The sequence below is a fragment of the Giraffa tippelskirchi genome, chromosome 11, assembly GCF_054371585.1.
Source record: "Giraffa tippelskirchi isolate mGirTip1 chromosome 11, T2T-mGirTip1v1.2.pri, whole genome shotgun sequence".
In the NCBI taxonomy this organism is placed as follows: Eukaryota; Metazoa; Chordata; class Mammalia; order Artiodactyla; family Giraffidae; genus Giraffa; species Giraffa tippelskirchi.
This window is the reverse complement of record NC_137285.1, coordinates 9,121,161-9,139,314: the sequence shown is the minus strand read 5'-3', so window position 1 is coordinate 9,139,314 and position 18,154 is coordinate 9,121,161. Positions and strand designations below refer to the sequence as shown.

At 54.0% G+C, this 18,154-nt stretch overlaps 1 protein-coding gene across 2 annotated transcripts in view; it reads right to left on the bottom strand.

Moving 5' to 3' along the window:
• FAM222A (family with sequence similarity 222 member A) overlaps window positions 1-18,154 on the bottom strand; it is a 60,734-nt gene that overhangs the window by 26,068 nt on the left and 16,512 nt on the right. For both annotated transcript variants that reach the window (XM_081546113.1, XM_081546114.1), the window contains exon 2: window positions 3,521-3,648. In XM_081546113.1, coding sequence (XP_081402239.1) covers window positions 3,521-3,602 — 82 coding nt within the window. In that variant the 5' untranslated portion in view covers window positions 3,603-3,648. The remainder of the gene's footprint in view (window positions 1-3,520; window positions 3,649-18,154) is intronic.

Sequence of the window (18,154 nt, the reverse complement as noted above, 5' to 3'; positions counted from 1 at the left end):
TTTGTAAAGCAAGTGTAACACTGATGGTAGAACCCAACAAAAACTGTTCCCAAAAAAGAAAACTAAAGACTAATGTCACTGATGAAATTGAAGTAAAACTCCTATTAAATAGAAAACCTAACCCCATGGTATGTTACAAAGAAATATTTCTCATGACCAAGTGGGAACCAACCAGGAAGGCAAGGTTGGTTCATTATTAAGAAATCTGTATTATTATTCATATTAAGAGAACAAGGGGTGGGGGGAAACAACATATGATCAGTTTCACAAACACTGAACAGTCATTTGGTAAAGTTCAAATTCCATTCTTGATTTTTAAAATTCTTAATACAACAGGAATAGGTAGACACTTATTTTTAACCTGAGGAAGTATCTGCCTCTAAACCAGTATTTTGTGTTATGAGGAAATCCTAGAAGCTTCTGGTTAAAGTCAGAGACAAAGTAAGAATGTCTATTGTCGCCACTATTATTTTTTATTGTTCCAGGGATAGTAGGCAACATTAATAAGACAAAGAAATCAAGGTATAAAACTTGCAAAGTAGGAGGTCAAATTATTGCTTACGAATGATTTGATAGTATAACTGGAAAACTTAAGAGACTAAATTGAAAAAGCTTTATAAACAACAAAATTCAGCAAAGTGGCAGGAGTTAATAGCCTTTATATAAACACTTATGGAAGAAAAGATTAGCCAAGAAAGGTTAACGTTCCAGAGGCAGGGAACTTTAAAAATGTGCAAAGGTCTAAATGAAGAAAATACTAACATGTTCCTGAGGGACACGGAAGAAAGTCTGAACAAACAGATCATGTTATTGGAGGGAAAGACATCATAAAAATGTCATTTCTTCCTCAGGTATAAATTGCATGCAATCCCAGCAAAAACCCAAACAGGATTTTTTTCTTACCTAGATAACTTGATTCTGTGATCCGGACAGAAAACTAGTAGAACAGCCAAGGAATTTTTGCATAAGAGAATGATGAATAACAAGCAGGAAGCACCATCAAATAATAAAATGTGTTATACACATGCTACAACATGGATGAACCCTGAAATCGTTGTGCAGAGGGCAAGAAGCCAGTCACAAAACGCCACACATCATATGAGTCCCTTCTCAGGAAAGGCCAAAAGAGAGGAATCTATAGAGAATGGAAGATGAAGGAGTGGGTAAAGGGATTTCTTCTGAGCTGATAGAAATGCTCTAAAATGGACTGGGGTGATGGATGCAAAATTCTGTAAGTATACTAAACCACTGAATGGTACACTCAGATGGGTGGATTGTATGGTACATGAATAATATCTCAACAAAACCATTAAAATTTTTAAGATGTAGTATAATACTACAATAATTAAACCAGTATTGCACTGATATTTGAATATACTTGTATCCATATCTCAACTTTGCACTAGATAAATTACCAAACATATCAGAGATTATATATTTTAAAACTTAAACCAGAGAAGAACTAAAAGAAACCCTGGGGAAGCTCCCTCTCATTTTTTTTAATAACCTCAACATGAGAAAGGACATTAAATATGACACAAAATCCAAAGTCCATAAAAGGAAGTACTGACAAATTTCACTTCACCAAAAAAAAAAAAAAACACACAAAAAAGTCCTCTGTGACAGAATCAAAGACAAATGACAACCTGGGGGAAACATCTGCAGTTCATAGGAGAGACAGAAGTCTAATTCCATCATATACAAAGAGCTCCTATAAATCAATAAGGACAAAACCTAGTGGGGGAAAAATAGATCAAGAGGATGAACAGATAAATCAAATGACATCCATCAAAGTTACAAATGCACATACCTTCGACCCCGTATTTCCTCTTGTAGAAATTTATGCTGTGGTTTTATTCACATCTTTGCGACACACATCCAGGGACAAAATTTGTTGCTGCACTGCCTGTAATGGCAGGTTGGGTATGGTTCTCCTTAGGGGACTGGCCAAATAAACGATGGATCATCCATGCTATGAGAAACTACGTGGCAAAAGGATGAGGAAGCTCTTCAGATGCTGACACGCAGGATGCATGGCTAAGTGAAAAAAGTGAGGTGTAGGACAGTGGATAAAATATGTGTAGACATATATCTGCTGGGATGTGCATAAAACATCTGGGAGAACAGACAGGAGCGGAGAGGAAGACTTTGTCTCTCTACCCTTTTATTCCTTTGGAATACTGGACTACATGAGTATATTACCATGTCTAAAGATTGTTGTTGTTCAGCAGCTCTTTTTGAGACCCCATGGACTGTAGCCCCCCAGGCTTCTCTGTCCATGGGATTCTCCAGGCAGGAATACTGGAGTGGGTTGCCATTTCCTTCTCCAGAGGGATATTCCCAGACCAGGAATCGAACCCATGTCTCCTACATTGGCAGGTGGATTCTTTACCTCTGAGCCACCAGGGAAGCCCCTGTCTAAAGATAAATACGTATTAAAAAAACAATAAAGCAACAATGTAGACACAGTGATAAATGATAACTGATCCTGTGCTATACAGGACAGAGGGCAACAGGGAAGGGAGGGGACTGGGGACTGTGGTGGACTGGAGAGGAATATCCCTTTAAAGATGCAGGCGTTCTGTTCTAACCAACAGCTGTAGTACAGGAGGAACACAGGCCTATGTGACCAGATTCTCTTATTTGTACTGAAGACACACTAGATCCAGATCTTTATGCATAGCTCCCTATTCTTTTTTTAAAATGTTTCTAAATACTTAAAAAATAACAACAACAAATCTATGGTGGTTAAGAATAATCAGATCAGAGGGCTTGGGTCCCCTCTCCTGGATGGTGAAGGAGGACAGACCCTTGGAGGTTACCAAGTCCAGCTCCCTAACTTGACCCATTGAAAAAAGCAAGGTCCAGAGAGGGAAAGGACATGCCCAAGACCACACAGCAATTCAAGCCCCAAGCTGGGATCCCATTCGGGACGACAGTTGACTTTTGAATGATATGGGGGTTAATTTGAGCGTAATTTACCGTTGGCCCTCCACATCCTTGGCTCCTCCACCAACCACGGACCCTGGAGTACTGTAGTGTTCACCACTGAAAAATACCCGTGTATGAGTGGACCCACATGGTGCAAATCTGCGCTGTTGCAGGGTTAAGCGGGTTTGCTTTCCCGTGATCCTGCTCTGCTGACACAGAGACAGATGGCATGTGGTGGGCCATGGAGGAAGTGCTGGGGTTGGGGTCCCGGTGCTGGTAAGTGGCCAGAGGAGGCTGCTGGGGAGGAAGGTCGCGCCCGGTGGGTGTCAGCCAGGCAAAGGGAGTGGGTGCCACTGTCGGGGAGGGACTCCAGCCTCCCAAAGGCCTGGGAGGGCACAGAGTGTCCACAGCAGGCTGGCGATGGGGGGACATGCTGGAATGGGGACCATTCTCCCCACCTGAGAGCTGCCCTGCCACGGCCCAAGGTGGGGAGAGCTCGGTGTGTCCCGGAGGATGCCAGCCGCATGGGCTCAGAGTGGGCAGAGGAAGGGATGGGGGGCTGGGGCCGTGGGGAGGGCGCGTCACTCACACTTGCGCAGCTCCAGGCTCTTGGTCGGGCAGGCCAGGTGTTGGCCGGGGGCGTTCTGGGTCCTCTGCAGACAGGCCAGCATGGCTGAGCTGGGGGCCCGCAGCGGGGTGCGCTCTGTGGCGGGGTCCCTGTGAGGAGGGGAGAGGAGGTGCTGGTCACACGGGCCACTCCAGGCCTACCTCCCAGCTCCCCGCCCGGCCCGACTCGGTGTGTGGGTCACCCCTGCTCCGAGGGGCTTCCCAGACGCCCCTAGGCGTGCCCTGACCCTCGCCCAGGCGTGCTCTCTCAGCAGTTCCCCTCCACGTGCCTTCGGGTGGCGGTGGGCTCCTTTCTCTCACAACCACCTGCCAGCAAATCTATACCAACGCCCCTGCCTCCACCTCGCTGCTTCCCACCTTCAGCCTTGAGCTCGTCAAGGGAACAGACCTCCCGTCTGTAGGGTCATCTTGAGAACCTACACGGAGGGGAGGGGTGTCCGGGAACTGCCCGTGATGCCGGGGCTCCCACTCACTGAAGTGTTGGTCTCCCCCCCCACCGCCCACTCTGGAGACTTCTCACAGTGCTCCTGGAGGGGTGAGATGTCCAGGGTGGGGTCCCCGTGAGAACCGGGGGTGACCTGTGCTGAGCCTGACCTTGGTCCTAGACTGAGCCCTGAGACCAGGCCCGAAAGGCCACCAGGCCCTCTGACCGAGTCCCCGAGCCCAAACGGAAAAGGCAAGGCCCACCCAGGGTGGCTCAGATGTGGCTCCAGACAGGTCCACGTGGGCTCACTCACCCAGATTCACACGGAAACGAGCATTTTTATCTACACAAAACCTCACTTTCCCCGAGAACCTGGAGCCTCTGAGGGACAAGATGACATGGGCAGGGCCTTCCCTGGATGGATGGGGAGAGGGCGGAACGTTTCCTGCCAGGGAAAGGCGGGCCCAGGTGTGGGGTCAACCCTGGACACTGCTGATGGCCACCCAGCCTGGGTGCCCCATCTCCACCCCCTCCTGCCCCACCACCCCCATCGCCAAGGCCGGAGCTGCCAAGCAGGGCGGCTGGTTTTAAAAAAGAAGAAAGCGGAGGGGAGGGTGTGTTGCAGGGGAAGAAAGGGAAGTTATTTAATACTAAACAGGTGTCTGGAGCCCTAAATTCTGCCGCTTTCTTCTAATAATGAAGTATTCATGAGGAAAAGCCTTTTTTCACTACTTTCTTAAGATACTAATTTCACAACAAGCTCCTTGTTACCAAGCAATTATTCCAATCTTGTATTTCCCTGAGACGGTTGCAGCCTCCCGTCTGTCCTGGACTCTCGGTAAATGAAAGACAATCACGTACGCACCTTTCATTATGCTCTATTTTACTTTCAGCAAAGGTACCCTGAAAGAAATGATTTACTCTGAAAGGGACTTTTATTCAGTTTCAAAACCAATTTTCTCCTATTACTGTCTCAGAAGAAAAAAAAAGAGAGGGAGAGAGAGATGGGGGGTGGATGGGGGAGGGTCGGTGGGTCTGATGCCTCCCCTGCCCAACCCCCCAATCGCCAGCCTTAACACAGCGACGCGATAAAAGCTTCGGTATCCGCTTCCTGGCTTTGATTTCTGGTAATTTTAAAATATGCCATTACAATCAGGCAGAAATTACACAGTTGAAGAAGGGAATGAAGTGGGGCTTACTGCAGGGACGAAAGCCCTTGACTGCGGAAGGAGGTGCCACTCCCCGGGGACTTGGGATGTGAGTGAGATAGCAGCGGGCCGCGTCGGGGGCCCTTGGGGACACACCGCACTCCTGGGGGCAGGCGGCCCCCTTGGAGGTGCCACCCACCATGCTGGGCATCCGCATATACCCCGAGGCGCTCGCCACATCCATTTTCCTGAAGGTGGGCACACCCCGACGCACGCTCACCCACCCCAAGTGACACGCCCGTCGGCACCTCTCAGCACACACGGGCCGTCCACAGAAACACACACACCATCGTGTGCCCGCCTGGAAGGTGAGAGGCCTGGGGGCACCCTGGCAGACCGGCCTCTGGTCCCCAGTCTAGCCCAGAGCACCGGCCACTTCTTGCTGCTCTGATGGAGACTTAGGGGGACAGAGGGGAGAGGCCAGCCGGCCCCAGGGCCCCAGCAAGCCCTCTCTGTCCAAAGATGAAACCCAGAGGGAGACGGTGCCCTCCCCGGGGCACTCAGCAGCCAGGGGCTGGGTGAGCCTGGCCCCTCTCCACTGGGCTGCACTGCTGCCCGCAGGCTGGGGCGGCGCTGGGCAGTGAAGGAGGGAGGTCAGCCCCTAGAGGAAATCTGGGCTGGAAGCCCAGAAGCCCCCCAACCTCCGTGCCTGTGTGACCCCTGGGGAGCCCCCCGCTGGCCTTGTAAAAACACCTCCGTGATCCTTCCCAGGTCATTCTTCTCCAGAGTCCTGGCCCAGCCCAGCCCCACCTCGGGGGGCTTCCCCACCTCTGGCCATTCACCAGGCACCCCTCTCCAGCGGCCCCCCTTCCCCAGGGGTCAAGCACCCTAGCCTGCTTCTCAGTGGAAAAGGGCAGGCCGGGGGCTGCCGTGCTTATTGGGTGAGGGGTAGGCCGTCTATTCTGGGGCCTCCCCAGACACCCTCAGGCTCCCCTGGTGGCTCAGTCAGTCAAGAATCTGCCCACAACGTAGGAGACCTGGGTTTGATCCATGGGTCAGGAAGATCCTCTGGAGAAAGGAACGGCTAACCACTCCAGGATTCTCGCCTGGAGAATCCCATGGACAAAGAAGCCTAGTGAGATACAGTTCATGGGGTCACAAAGTCGGACACAACTGAGCAACTAACACCAGACCCCAGCAAATGCCCTCCCCGTGGGGCTCTGGTTTCAGCATGCTCAGATGGTGGACGCCCAGGCAGTTCTAGGGGCTGTGAGAGACCACGAGGCCCAGCTCAGGGCCCACAGAGGATTCCCCAGGGGAGACGGAGTCCACGGGAAGGCATCAGCTCAGCTTTCCTGGTGCAGCCGCCTGGCTCAGTCTGTCCCGCGCCCGTGGAGGACCAGCCGTCTGAGCAGCCGGCTGCACGTGGGGAAGAGGGGTTTCTTCCTGGGCCCCCAGTACCCCAACCCCCTGCCCCTTCTCCCAGGAACCCTGTGCCCTGCTGCCGGGGCGGGGGGGCGGGGAGGGCAGAGGCCAGTTTGGTATCTGCTGCTTCCCAGGTGGCTCAGTAGTAAAGAACCCGCCTGCCAATGAAGGAGACATAGGAGACCTGGGTTCGATCCCCTGGGGAAGGAAATGGCAACTCACTCCAGATTCTCGCCTGGAGAATCCCATGGACAGAGGAGCCCGGCGGGCTATGGTCCATGGGGTCGCAAAGAGTCGCACACGACTGAAGCGACAGCACATGCACACACATTATCTACAAACAAGGCAAAACAACCTTCTTATTGGCCCTAAAACTTCTCTCTGGTGCTAGAAGAGAGCCTAAGCCTCTTTACCTGGCCCTCAAGGCCACTATGACCTGCCCCCCTACCCTCCACCATCTCTCCTTGCACCCTCCACCATCTCTCCTTGCTCCCTCCAGCCCGCCAGCCCCCAAACCTTTGCCGGCGCTGGTCTGTCCACTTACAGCACTGCCATCTGATCCCTTGTAACTCAGACTCGGGCTCCCCTCCTCTGGGCACCCCTGCTCATGGCCCTAATCACACAGAGTTGTAATTGCCAATTTTCGTGTCTGTCTCCCTCCACTGGACTGTTGAGTTTCTCAGGGGCAAGAACCATGTCTTATTTGTTTCTTTCTTCCCAATGCCTGGCAGAGAGCAATCGCTTAATAAATAGGTGTTGAATGACTGGCCGAATCCATGAATTTAGTTACTGTCAGATGAAGTGATGGGGGGCCCAGAGAAGCCAAGCGTCCTGCATAAGGTCACACAGCAAACCGGAGACAGGACTGGAGCAGGTGCCTAAGACAGTCATGATCGTTCCGTGACCTCTCCCGCCCCGTCTCTGCTTGGCATCACCCCCATCTGCAGAAAGCCAGTGGCCCAGGGCCCCCACCCCGACTCATTACTACTCCTTCAGCCAGGGACCATCCTGGGAGAGCTGCTCGTTTTGAAACCCTATCTGCAAATCGGGCTGTTTAGAAGCCCAAGGTCTTTTGTGACTTTAATAATATAAAAGTGGAGGGGGGGAGAGGGGAGAAACATCGCAAGCCTCAGTGATTAGACTGATTTGGCTACCATCCCTGACGCGGGGGCTGATAAGACGCCTTATCTCGGAGGCACCCCTAGGAAAAGGTCCCCTCCACCAGATAATGCCCCCAGCTGTCGATATGCCCTTTCATAGCTGAGGATTTAGATAAAGGAAATGTGACAGGGGAGGGGAAAGAAAGGAAGGAACTTCCCGAGTCCGAGGAGGAATCGAGTCTGCTGCTCGCCTTGGCAGAACAATGCACAGCAGACGGATGTCTAAAGGCTGCCTTTATATTTATTAAAAGAACAGGGAATTGGGGCCTTTGGCCCAGCCCGCCTTTTGTCATCTCTCCCAGCCTGTCTGGCTGCAGGGGGTGTTGTGGAGCCACCCCTCCCCAGGCCGCCAGTGGGAACAGGGAGCTTGAAAATGACAATACACATGCTGGTGCTAATAATAGCGTTGTGCATTCACGGAAAGCTCCCTCTGGGCCACGCCCCACACGCATCCTGTCTGTTACACCTCACCGTGTCCTCCCGAGCAGCCTCCCTGGTGGCTTCTATCTCTAGGCCCATTTCACAGAGGAGGAACCGGTCACAGAGAGGGGATGTCATCTGCCCAAGGTCACACAGCTTTCAGGAGGCAGAGCCTGAGGGAATCAACCCCAGCCAGGGCCTGCCCGCTTGGGCCTCCAGCCTTGGCTCCGTGTTGGGGGCTGGGGTCGACCCCCATCTCGCAGGCAGCTGGGCAGGAAGGAGCAGAAGCAAAGTCGTGCTTCTCCCCAGTCTCTGGTTCTACTCCAGGAGGCTCCAGGATCACAAAGAGAGAGACCAAAGGCAGGAAGGAGGAAGAGGGGGCCCCCAGGAGGCCACTTATTCATCCCATGAACATTCACCGAGGACAATCTGGGAAGCCCATGTGGGCAGAGCAATCCTGAGATGGCTAGAGCAAGGCCCTGCCTCCAGGAGGGAACTATTCTGAGGTGGCTGTTGTTTACCCAGCCATTCATTCACTCATTCAGGCAGCAAACACTTCTGGAGCATCTTCTGGGGACCAGTCCCGTGCCACATGCTGGGAGGATGGAAATCTGTGAGGACGTCCTGCCAAGATAGAATATCCAACCCGACTGCATGTTCCGAAGGCCGGCCTGCTTGAAGTGGAATTCCCTGGCCTCTCCTCTCGGCCTCTGATATTTCCCTGAAGAGGCAGGTGGGCAGAACTCTCCCCCAGGCATCCTGTAGGTCACAGTCTGCCCTCACCGTGCCAGCTGGGCTGGCCCTGAGCAGCAGGAGGCAGGGACACACTTCCACAGCAGGAGGCGGCTGTGACTCAGCCTTCCCTCTTCCTGGGAGCTGCCCCTTCTGGCCTCTGTGGCTCCACTCAAGGCCAAAGACGGGTTGTGGCTGAGAGGAGGTCATACCAGGCTTTCCTGGCGTCCAGTGGACTAGGAGTTCAGAGTAGAGGGACAGCCCCAGAGGCCTTAGGGTGGCACCTGCCAAGCAGGGGCCAAGCCCTAGGGTTCTGACTGGCTGAGTGACCCTGAAGTCACAGCTCTTCTCTGAGTCTCAGTTTCCCTTTCGGAATCCTGATGGCGAGTGGCCCAGCCGATTGGGGGAGGGCCTTCGAACCTGGACACAAGGAGACGTTACAGTGTGGTTTTCCAACACACTCCAGGGCACTAGCTGTGTGCAAGACACAGGGCTGAGTCCACAGTGGGGTTTAGATGCAGTCTAAAGGGTTTTAGATGCAGTCGAGAGGGGTGCAGACAGGAGGCTGATAAAACCCAGGATGTTAAGTGCCGAGTGGACAGTCGAGACTCCGAGTTCCCTAATAACAGGTGAAGGAGATGCCTGCTATTCCCCAGGCCTCATGACCTTCACTCGGAGCCCCGCCACCCCCCCCCCCCGCGCCAATTCTCACCTCCAACCCCTGCACTCCACTTGAAGCCTTGCTCTCCTTCACCCTGTCTCTGTCCCTGGCCCAGCCCCACCTGTCGGGAAGAATTTGAAGTGGAGGCAGGAGGACCAGGACCCAGGAGGGGCAATGAGCACTGGACTGTGAGCCACGGAGAGCTGGGTTGGAGCCCGACCGTGTGGCCTGGGTGGCTCCCTTCTCTGGACGGGTTCCTACCACCACGAGCCAAGCCGGGCCAGCACAAAGCCTCAGAAAGCTCAGGGGCCCCTGTACCGCAAGGGGCAGGATCTCTCTGACCTTGACCAGGACAGAAGGGTGGAGAGACCCTCACCCACAAAGGTGAGTGCCACAGGGATGCACGGCCCCTCCGCTATGACAGGCGGATCCACCGTCTGTCTTTTGCTCCTCTGTCTCTATCTCCATCACTTGCTCTCTGCGCCTCTATCCTGGCACTTCTCTTCTTCCTTGCTGTCTCCTTTCTCACTCCTTTCCTGACCCCACTCTCCCCTGCCCCTTCCCCATCCAACCCCCCCCAACTCTCTCTGCAAGGCAGCCAGAATACTAGCCCACTCCACCCCCTTCTACAGCTCCCTCCCCCATTCCCATTCCAAGACCCAAGCCCGAGGCCTTCTAGGGGACCCTGTTAATAATTAAATGTTAATCTAAAAAGCAATTTGAGCTACGGCTAGGCAGATCTGGTTAGAGATTACATTAGCATGGAGGAGGCGAGGGTAATTTTCTTTAACCCCTCTCCTGATCTCTCAAGCCCGGGAATCTTCAAGTCACACTGGCACTGCTGATTAAACGGGAGCAGGGCTTGGCTGTGGATAAGAGGCCTGTGAAAAGTGATTATTTCCCACTGCTGTTTGGGCTGCAGCAGCACCAGAAAGGGGATTTTCACTCTTTTTTAAGGTTGGGGGAGGGGGAGGGTGCTAGCCCCTTCGAGAGGAGGCCTCATCCACAGCCAGGATTACCACTGCATCTATCCCCGCCCCACTCATGCTGGAGGTCTCTCTAAAATGCTAATCTGGCCACAGAACACGACCTGGCTCCCTCTGTTCCCAGGACAGAGATGCTAGCCTCCTGCTTAGGGGTCAGCACCCCTCCATTCCATCCTCATAGTTTCTAGCACCTTGTCTGGGCCCCACCCTGGGTGACAGGGCATTGGAGCCACTGATGTTGGTGGCTCAAGGCTGCAGGGGATGCCAAAGAGAGAATTGCCAATCACAAATTCTGGATGGTGGACAGCGGAGTCCAGAGGCGGGCATCCCTCAAGACGTGCCTCTTGCCTCCACACCTGCAGGCCTTGGCCCATGCTGTCCCTTCTGCTTGAAGCCCTTGAAGTTCTACTTGGCGTTCAACTGAAGCCCAGGTTCCTCAAAGGCTTTTTGGAAACATAAAGATGCCCCATAAATGTTTGATGAATAATTGGAGTGTCCTAAGTAGCTGTCCCTGATCCCTCCTTCATGGGTTCACGGAGCCTGTGCACAGCAGGCCCTCAGGAAACCAGCTCATGAAGGAAGGATGGGCTGGCCCAGGGAGCTGGGGCTAGGCAGCGGCTCAGGAAGTAGCCAAACGGGACGCCGGGCTGAGGACTGGGTTGGGCTGCTGGTCCTAGACCCTTCAGCACCACGGCCAGCTCCCAGTGCAGGCACCCGGGAGAAAGGGGCGGGGCAGAGCCTGGGAGCCTAATGTCAGTTGCCATGGGAACTATCTTGCCTTAACTGGCCTGGGGAACACTCCAACCTTTACAGATGATGACTTGACAAATTCGGCACCTACTAGCCTGGTCTTGGGCTAGATGCTGAGGCAGGTGCCAGGAGAGGGCTGTGTGTTTCAGAAGGGCAATTACGGGGCAGGGAGACAAGCGTACCCTTGATGGAGCCAACCTACCTGGCCTGGGGGGTAGGCCAGGGACAAGGGACAGCCCCACTCCCTCATAAGGAGGGTGACCGTATTGTGCCCCAGGTTTCAGAGCCAAATGCCTGAGCTTCGTTCCTTAACTAAACCCCAGCTTTATCTATTATAAGTCTTCAGTCCCTCAGTGGTGTCTGACTCTTTGCAACCCCATGGACTGCAGCACGCCAGGCTTCCCTGTCCATCACCAACTCCCGGAGTTTACTCAAACTCAAGCCCATCGAGTCGGTGATGCCATCCCACCATGTCATCCTCTGTCATCCCCTTCTCCTCCTGCCTTCAATCTTTCCCAGTATCAGGGTCTTTTCCAGAGTCAGTTCTTTGCATCTGTTAAGTCTGGCCTTGGGCAAATGCCTCCATCTCTCTGAGCCTCAGTCACCTCGTCTGAAAAAGGGGTAACTCCTTACCACGGCTTAGTACAAATAAAGTACTAGGGTCACAGTAGTAACTCCCTAAGTGGTACCTGTTGCTAGTATCGTTTGTGATTATTATCAACAGGTAAGTAAGAAAGGGCCAAGTGAAGGCAAGGAGAGGAGGTCCCAAGTGGAGAATCACACAGGCAAGTGTATGGAGACTTGAGAGAACCGGAGAGTATAGAAAACCTGAAGCAGCTTTGGGCTGCTGGGAAGATCAAGAGCATCCCACCTGTGCCTGGCCAGGCAGGTCACCAGGACAGAGGGGATTGGGGCAGGTCCCCCAGACCTCAAGGTGGGGAGAGCCATTTTCTCTGGTCAAGTGCTGGGTAAGGGCAGGGAAGGCTAAGAGTGGGTGCTGGGTGCATGGGTAGTGGCAGTTTCACAAAGGCTTGAGAGTTGCACCCCCTACTCAATGATGGGATGGGATGGGCTGGGCTCTCACTGCCACCAGCCACAAGCCTGGCTGGTCTTCTCCCAGAGCCCCCCTCCACAGTAAGCGAAGGGGGGCGAGGTGCTCATTCTCACGCAAATGAACCTCCAGGAAGCCTGAGCTGGGAGAACAAAGACCTCAATCCTCAGAAGCCCCTACCCAACTTTTCTGAGAGCACTCTTCTCTGACAGCCAGATCCCAAGCAGGGGGAAGTCAGGGGCAGGGTCTGATCCTACAAGTCATGTGTTCCTCTCCTAGCTCTGGCTTTGGCTCTTTAATGGCAAGTGGAAGTCGCCTTCCAACAAAGGGGTGGGGTGGGGTGGGGGGTCTGCAGCTGGGAATCAATACCCAATGTCATCAACGCTATGATACTATCATGGGGGATGGGGGAACCCAGAAGAAAGGCCCCAACTCAGTATTTTGCAGGGGGCACTCATCGAACCTTCCAGGAGAAGCAACAGGTTACCAGATGACTCTAGGGATAACAGGTCTGGAAGGAGGAAGAACTAGTGCAGAGCCAAGACGGGCTGGGTGCGCCCAGCCGTCCTCCCCTTGCTCCAGGGCCCTGCATCCATAGTTCAGGGTTAACCCAGCAACAGGGAAGGAGAAAATCTAATACTCTGAGCAGTAATAGGAGCTTGTTTTTATTTTTCTTGTTCCCTATGGGCTCAGCACTTTACAGACATCATCTCATTTAGCCCACCCCAGGCCCGGGAGCAGGAGAGAGCCGATTCTGTTGGTGTGTTGGTGCGTGGTCTGTGTACCCAGGAGGGTTAGCGGCCCGAGGAGGGGGAGGGGCTGGAAGAGGTGGGCCTAGGTTGGGCGGGCATTTGGATTAGACCCTGGGGGAAGGGGAAGAATGGTAGGGAATAAAACGTGGCTGGTGAGGGCTAGTCTTTAAGCCAAGGATCAACAGATGCTTCTGGGGGTCAGGCTGGGGCAGAGATGAGCACAGCCTTCCGGAGAGGGGTGGGGAGACAGGACAGGGCACTCGGGCACAGAGTATTACAGTGTATTACCCGCCGAGTGGCAAACCCCACCCCTATGTGGGCCAGGTCTCCCATTCCGGCCTCGCTGTGAGGGAGGCTGGGGATGTGGTGTCCCCAAGCCCTGCCGGGGTCGGGGAGCTCCCTCCCTGTCCTCTGGCCACAGGGCACCTGGATTTTTGTGCTGGGGTGCAGGGGCCAGACCCCCTGGGTTCCAGTCCTATCTGTGCCACAGTGCCTACCCTCCTCCTCTGGGGACTCTGGTTTTTCCTCTTTGTGCTTCTCCTGTATTCATAATTTTTCTATGGTAAATAGGCCATCATTTCTGTTTTTTTTTTTTTTTAATAACTTTTCAGGGACTTCCCTGGTGGTCCAGTGGCTAAGACCCTGTGCTCCCAATGCAGGAGGCCCGGGTTCAATCCCTGGTCAGGCAACTAGATCCTACATGCCACAACTAAGACCTGGCACAGCCAAATAAACTTAAAAAAAAAAAAAAAAAAGGATAATTTTCAAAAGGGATTTCAACCACTGACCGCCTGGAGACAAACCGGGGTGCTCTGTAAATTCACAGACTCGACAGGGAGCAGCTGCTCAGGGAGGCAGTGGCCATGGAGGGTAGAGGTGGCGAGGCAAGGGAGAGGCAGGAGGAGAAAAAGGCCCGGAAGCTTTGAAATCCAGGAGTGGAAGGATGGACAGACAGACACAGTAAACTTTAGCATAGGGAAGCAGGGAAGCATATCTGGTCCAGCCAACCTTCCAGCAGGTCCTGTCAACGACTCTTCTGTAAGAAGCCACCCTGGTGGCTCTGTGGTAAAAGAATCTGCCTGGCAATGGAGGAGACACGGGTTTGATCCCTGATCCGGGAAGATCCCACATGCCATGGAGCAGCTAAGCCAGGGGGCCACAGCCACTGAAGCCCATTTACCCTAGATAGCCCATGCTCTGCAACAAGAGACGCCACCATGGTGAGAAGCCTGCCCACAGCAAATAGAGATAAAGCCCATGCAGAGACGAAGACCCAGCACAGACAAAAGTAAATTAAAAAAATCATGAACAAACAAACAGAAAGAAGCTCTTCTCCCCCCTACGCCGTGTGGCCCATGACCTCCAGGCCTCCACTCAGGCCCCTCAGGCCACGCTACGCCCTGCAGGGGCCAGGCTGAACCTTCCCGTGAACATCACTGCCTTTCCCACTCAGAACTCCCCCACTGGCCTCAAGGCATCTCTGACAGTATCCTCTGGGGCCCTGCGCGAACCCCTTCTCCACTCCCTAGCCACTGTCCCTCTCTGCTGGCTCACCTGTTCCTCTAAGAAGCCAAACTTGGTCTCACCCCAGGACCTTTGCAATCACCATTTTGTTTCTATGTAAATACTCTATCACAGCGGTCCCCAACCTTTTTGGCACCAGGGTCCAGTTTCATGAGAGACAATTTTTCCAAGGACTGTGGGGGCGGGGGATGGTTTGGGGGGGTGATTCAAGCACATTATATTTATTGTGCACTTTATTTCTAATCTAATGCTACTGCTGATCTGACAAGGAGTACCGATCCATGGCCTGGAGGCTGGGGACCCCTGTTCCAGATCCAAGGCTCTCCAATAGAAATATAATGTCATTATAAACTTTCTAGTACCCACAAGGGGAATTATGTTCAATAATATATGTCTTTAATCCAATATATCCAAAATAGTATCACTTAAACATATAATCAATATTCAAACTGACTAATGAGATATTTTTTTTTTTGGTAACATGTCTTTGAAATCTGGGGAAGATTTCACATGTAGAGTTCAGCTGGGGTGGCACTCGCTGGACCAGCTCCAACCCCTCATTCACACCTCAACTCAAACGTCACCTGCTCCAAGAGGCCCTCCTTGACCATTCTGTCTAAGCTGGCAACCCTCTGGCCCTGCCACTATCCTGTCACTGCTGTAGGTCTTTCACTGCCATGGCCACTTTGAAATGATCTTATTGGTGAATACTTTAACATCTGTCTCCCCTACTGGTGCCCAGGCTCTGCTGGGTTTGCACACGGGGGCACACAGTAGGTGCTCAGGGTAAGCAGGTGGTAGGGGGAGGGGGGTCAACCTGGGGCCCTCATCCCCCTACATCATTTCAAATCCTCCCCTCAGTGATGAGAGGCAGAGGCTTGTGTGTGTACGCACATGTTGTGTGTGTGGGGGGGGACATGAACATGAACATACACACACACACACACACACACACATAAAGACCCTCCCCGCCTCCCCCGGCTTCTGAAAAGTGGGCCCAGAAGATGGGCCTCCTTTCAAAATCAGCCCGGTGCAGAAAAACGGCTGTGACAGCACAAAGCCGAGATTGAATCAGCGACGGGGCCGATTGCCTGGTGACGGTTACAAATGATCTGATGTGGAAAAGACGGGATCAGATGTGTGCAGAACAACGGCTGCTCCAAGCCCCTCCACCCCCCGCCACCAGACAATGGGCTGCTGGGCGGGCAGGCGGCTCCAGAAGCCGGGGGCTGGAACATGCCGATCGGTGCGGGGCCCAGGACTGCCAAGGCAGTGTCTGCCTTGTCTGGTGAGCCCAGCTGGACTGGGACGGCCATTCACACCATGCAAAGTCAGGCCCTCCCCGCGGGCCTTATATCTCAGTGTGAGACCAAGTCTCCAGCTCTGGGCAGCTGGGTGACGGTCGAATTTCTCTTCGTCAGACTCATTTCCCAATGACAAAATGACTAAAAGAGGGATGTTACTTCCATTGTGGGGGAGGAAAAAACTTTCTCCCCACTTCTTGAACCCCACTGGTTCCGGGCTTCTGCTCTCAGGGTCAAGGGCTACGCCCCCTGCCACATACAGCCACGGAACTAGCTTCCACCAACCCCCAAGGGGTGGGGTGGGGGTCTGAACCTCCAAATGTGTTGTTCCCTGGCTCTCACCCACCTTGTACTGAATGTCACCTTACCTTGACCCTCTCCACAGGCCCCCGTGAGGAAGCTGGGTCCAGAGAGACTGCCTGGCTTGCCCAGAGGTGCACAGCAGGGAGGTGGCCAAGGCTGGGGACTCATACACCCATTTCTAGTCCACTCCATCATTTCACTGCAGAGTTGACCACTTCCATCCAACAGACCCCTCCACACATCTGGAATACCCAGGCCCCCACAGAACCAAGCTGGTGTTAGTCAGTGCAGGTGAGTGAGCAGAGAATCGTCTGGAGGCCATGCCGGCCTTGTCCCAAGGACGAGATGCAAGGGCTGGGAAGGCTCTGGAAGGAGGGGAGGGCTGCTTCCTCCAGCAGCGACAATGCACTGGAGCCACGTCCCATCCTGAGAGGTGCGGGCACAGCCATGCCCCCCATTCTCCCAGGGGGACAGAGCACGAGGGTTCATCTGATGCCACGCACATGGCAGGGTCGGGGCGTGAAGCCCGGTGACGGTGCCGTGCCAAGGGAGGGCTGAAATTCCAAGTGGGCACCAGCCATCCCCGGGGTGGGCACTAGGTCACCGCCCCCCAGGAGGGGGCACCCTGGCCCTGAGTGGTAGGCGTGACTCTAGGCGAAGCTGATGCCAGAGGGGCCATCCTGAAGCCAATGGAGTTAACCTCTACCACCACCACCACCAGGACAGTGCCCTGCTGGTCCCCACTGTCCAGACCTGCGAGGCACATCCCCTGTCAGCTCCAGACCAGCAGCATCCAGGAGGGACCAAACACCACGGCATCTAAAGCACAACCCAGAACGGCTCTGTTTGAACCCCAGCTCTGCCACTTACCAGGAGGGCTCTCTTGAGTCTCACTGAGTCCCTTGGGGTCTCAGTTTCTCCATCTGTAAAATGGGGCTAGAAACCTCCCTTTCCTTGTCCCGTCGTGGTGAGGACCAAGCCGCGTGATGTGTGCGTCATCAGTGCGGTCACTCGTTCAGGGGCAGTGGTAACTCAGCTGCTCACTCAGCAACTTCAAATCTACCGCCCACTGGGAGTCCACCGTGTGGCAATGTCCACTCCCAGCTCTCACAGTCATTGGCCAGAGAGGACCGCTAAGGGCTTGGAGAAGGGAAGGGGTCTGTCTGCAGTCTTGCAGGGCAGGGGGAGGGGGCTGGTCGACATCCACAGCCCTGGTCTGGGGACCCCTGGGCTCCAAGATCTTAAACCCCAAGTCCTTCCAGCATTGTTTCTCCATCAACTCCCAGGAACAAGCCTCAGTGTGCACAGGTTCAGGTTGAGGGGACTAAATCTCCCACTGACTGAAACTGCCTGAGCACTGGCAGTGCGCCAGGCTGAGGGGACCCGGAGAAGAATCAGCAAGAGCAGCAGTGATCAGGCACGTGCCCAGCAACCCCATCCCCGGACCAGACAGAGCCTTGAGGGAACCCAGACAAGAGGGGTCGTTTCCTGGGACAAGCAGCTTCCTGGAAGAGAGAGCCCTCTGAGCACCCTTGATTGTGGGCTCCGGGGGGTGCAGCGCCTGGCTCAGAGCCCAGAGGCACCCAACTGGGGCTCCTCTGAAGAGCCAGCTGAATGACGTGGGGCCGGGAAGGGACCCCACCCCACGGGCAGATGCCAGAGGTAGGACCCTGCAGGCATTCACTCACTGAATCTCCTCACCTCCCTGAGGAGGGAACTATTATCATCCCAATCTTCCAGGAGGGGAAACTGAGGCACAGAGTGGGAAAGCCCCTTGGCCAAAGCAACCCAGCAAGAGACTGATGGATCAGGGATTGATCCATTTGGCTCTGGCATCCTGACCACCATACCCATAGCCCTCAGCATAAGAGAGCACACAGGGGGAAATGCACACAGGCTGGAGGGGCTTGAGAGGGGGCCTTGAAGGCCAGCAGGCTGAGGCATCTGACACGTGAC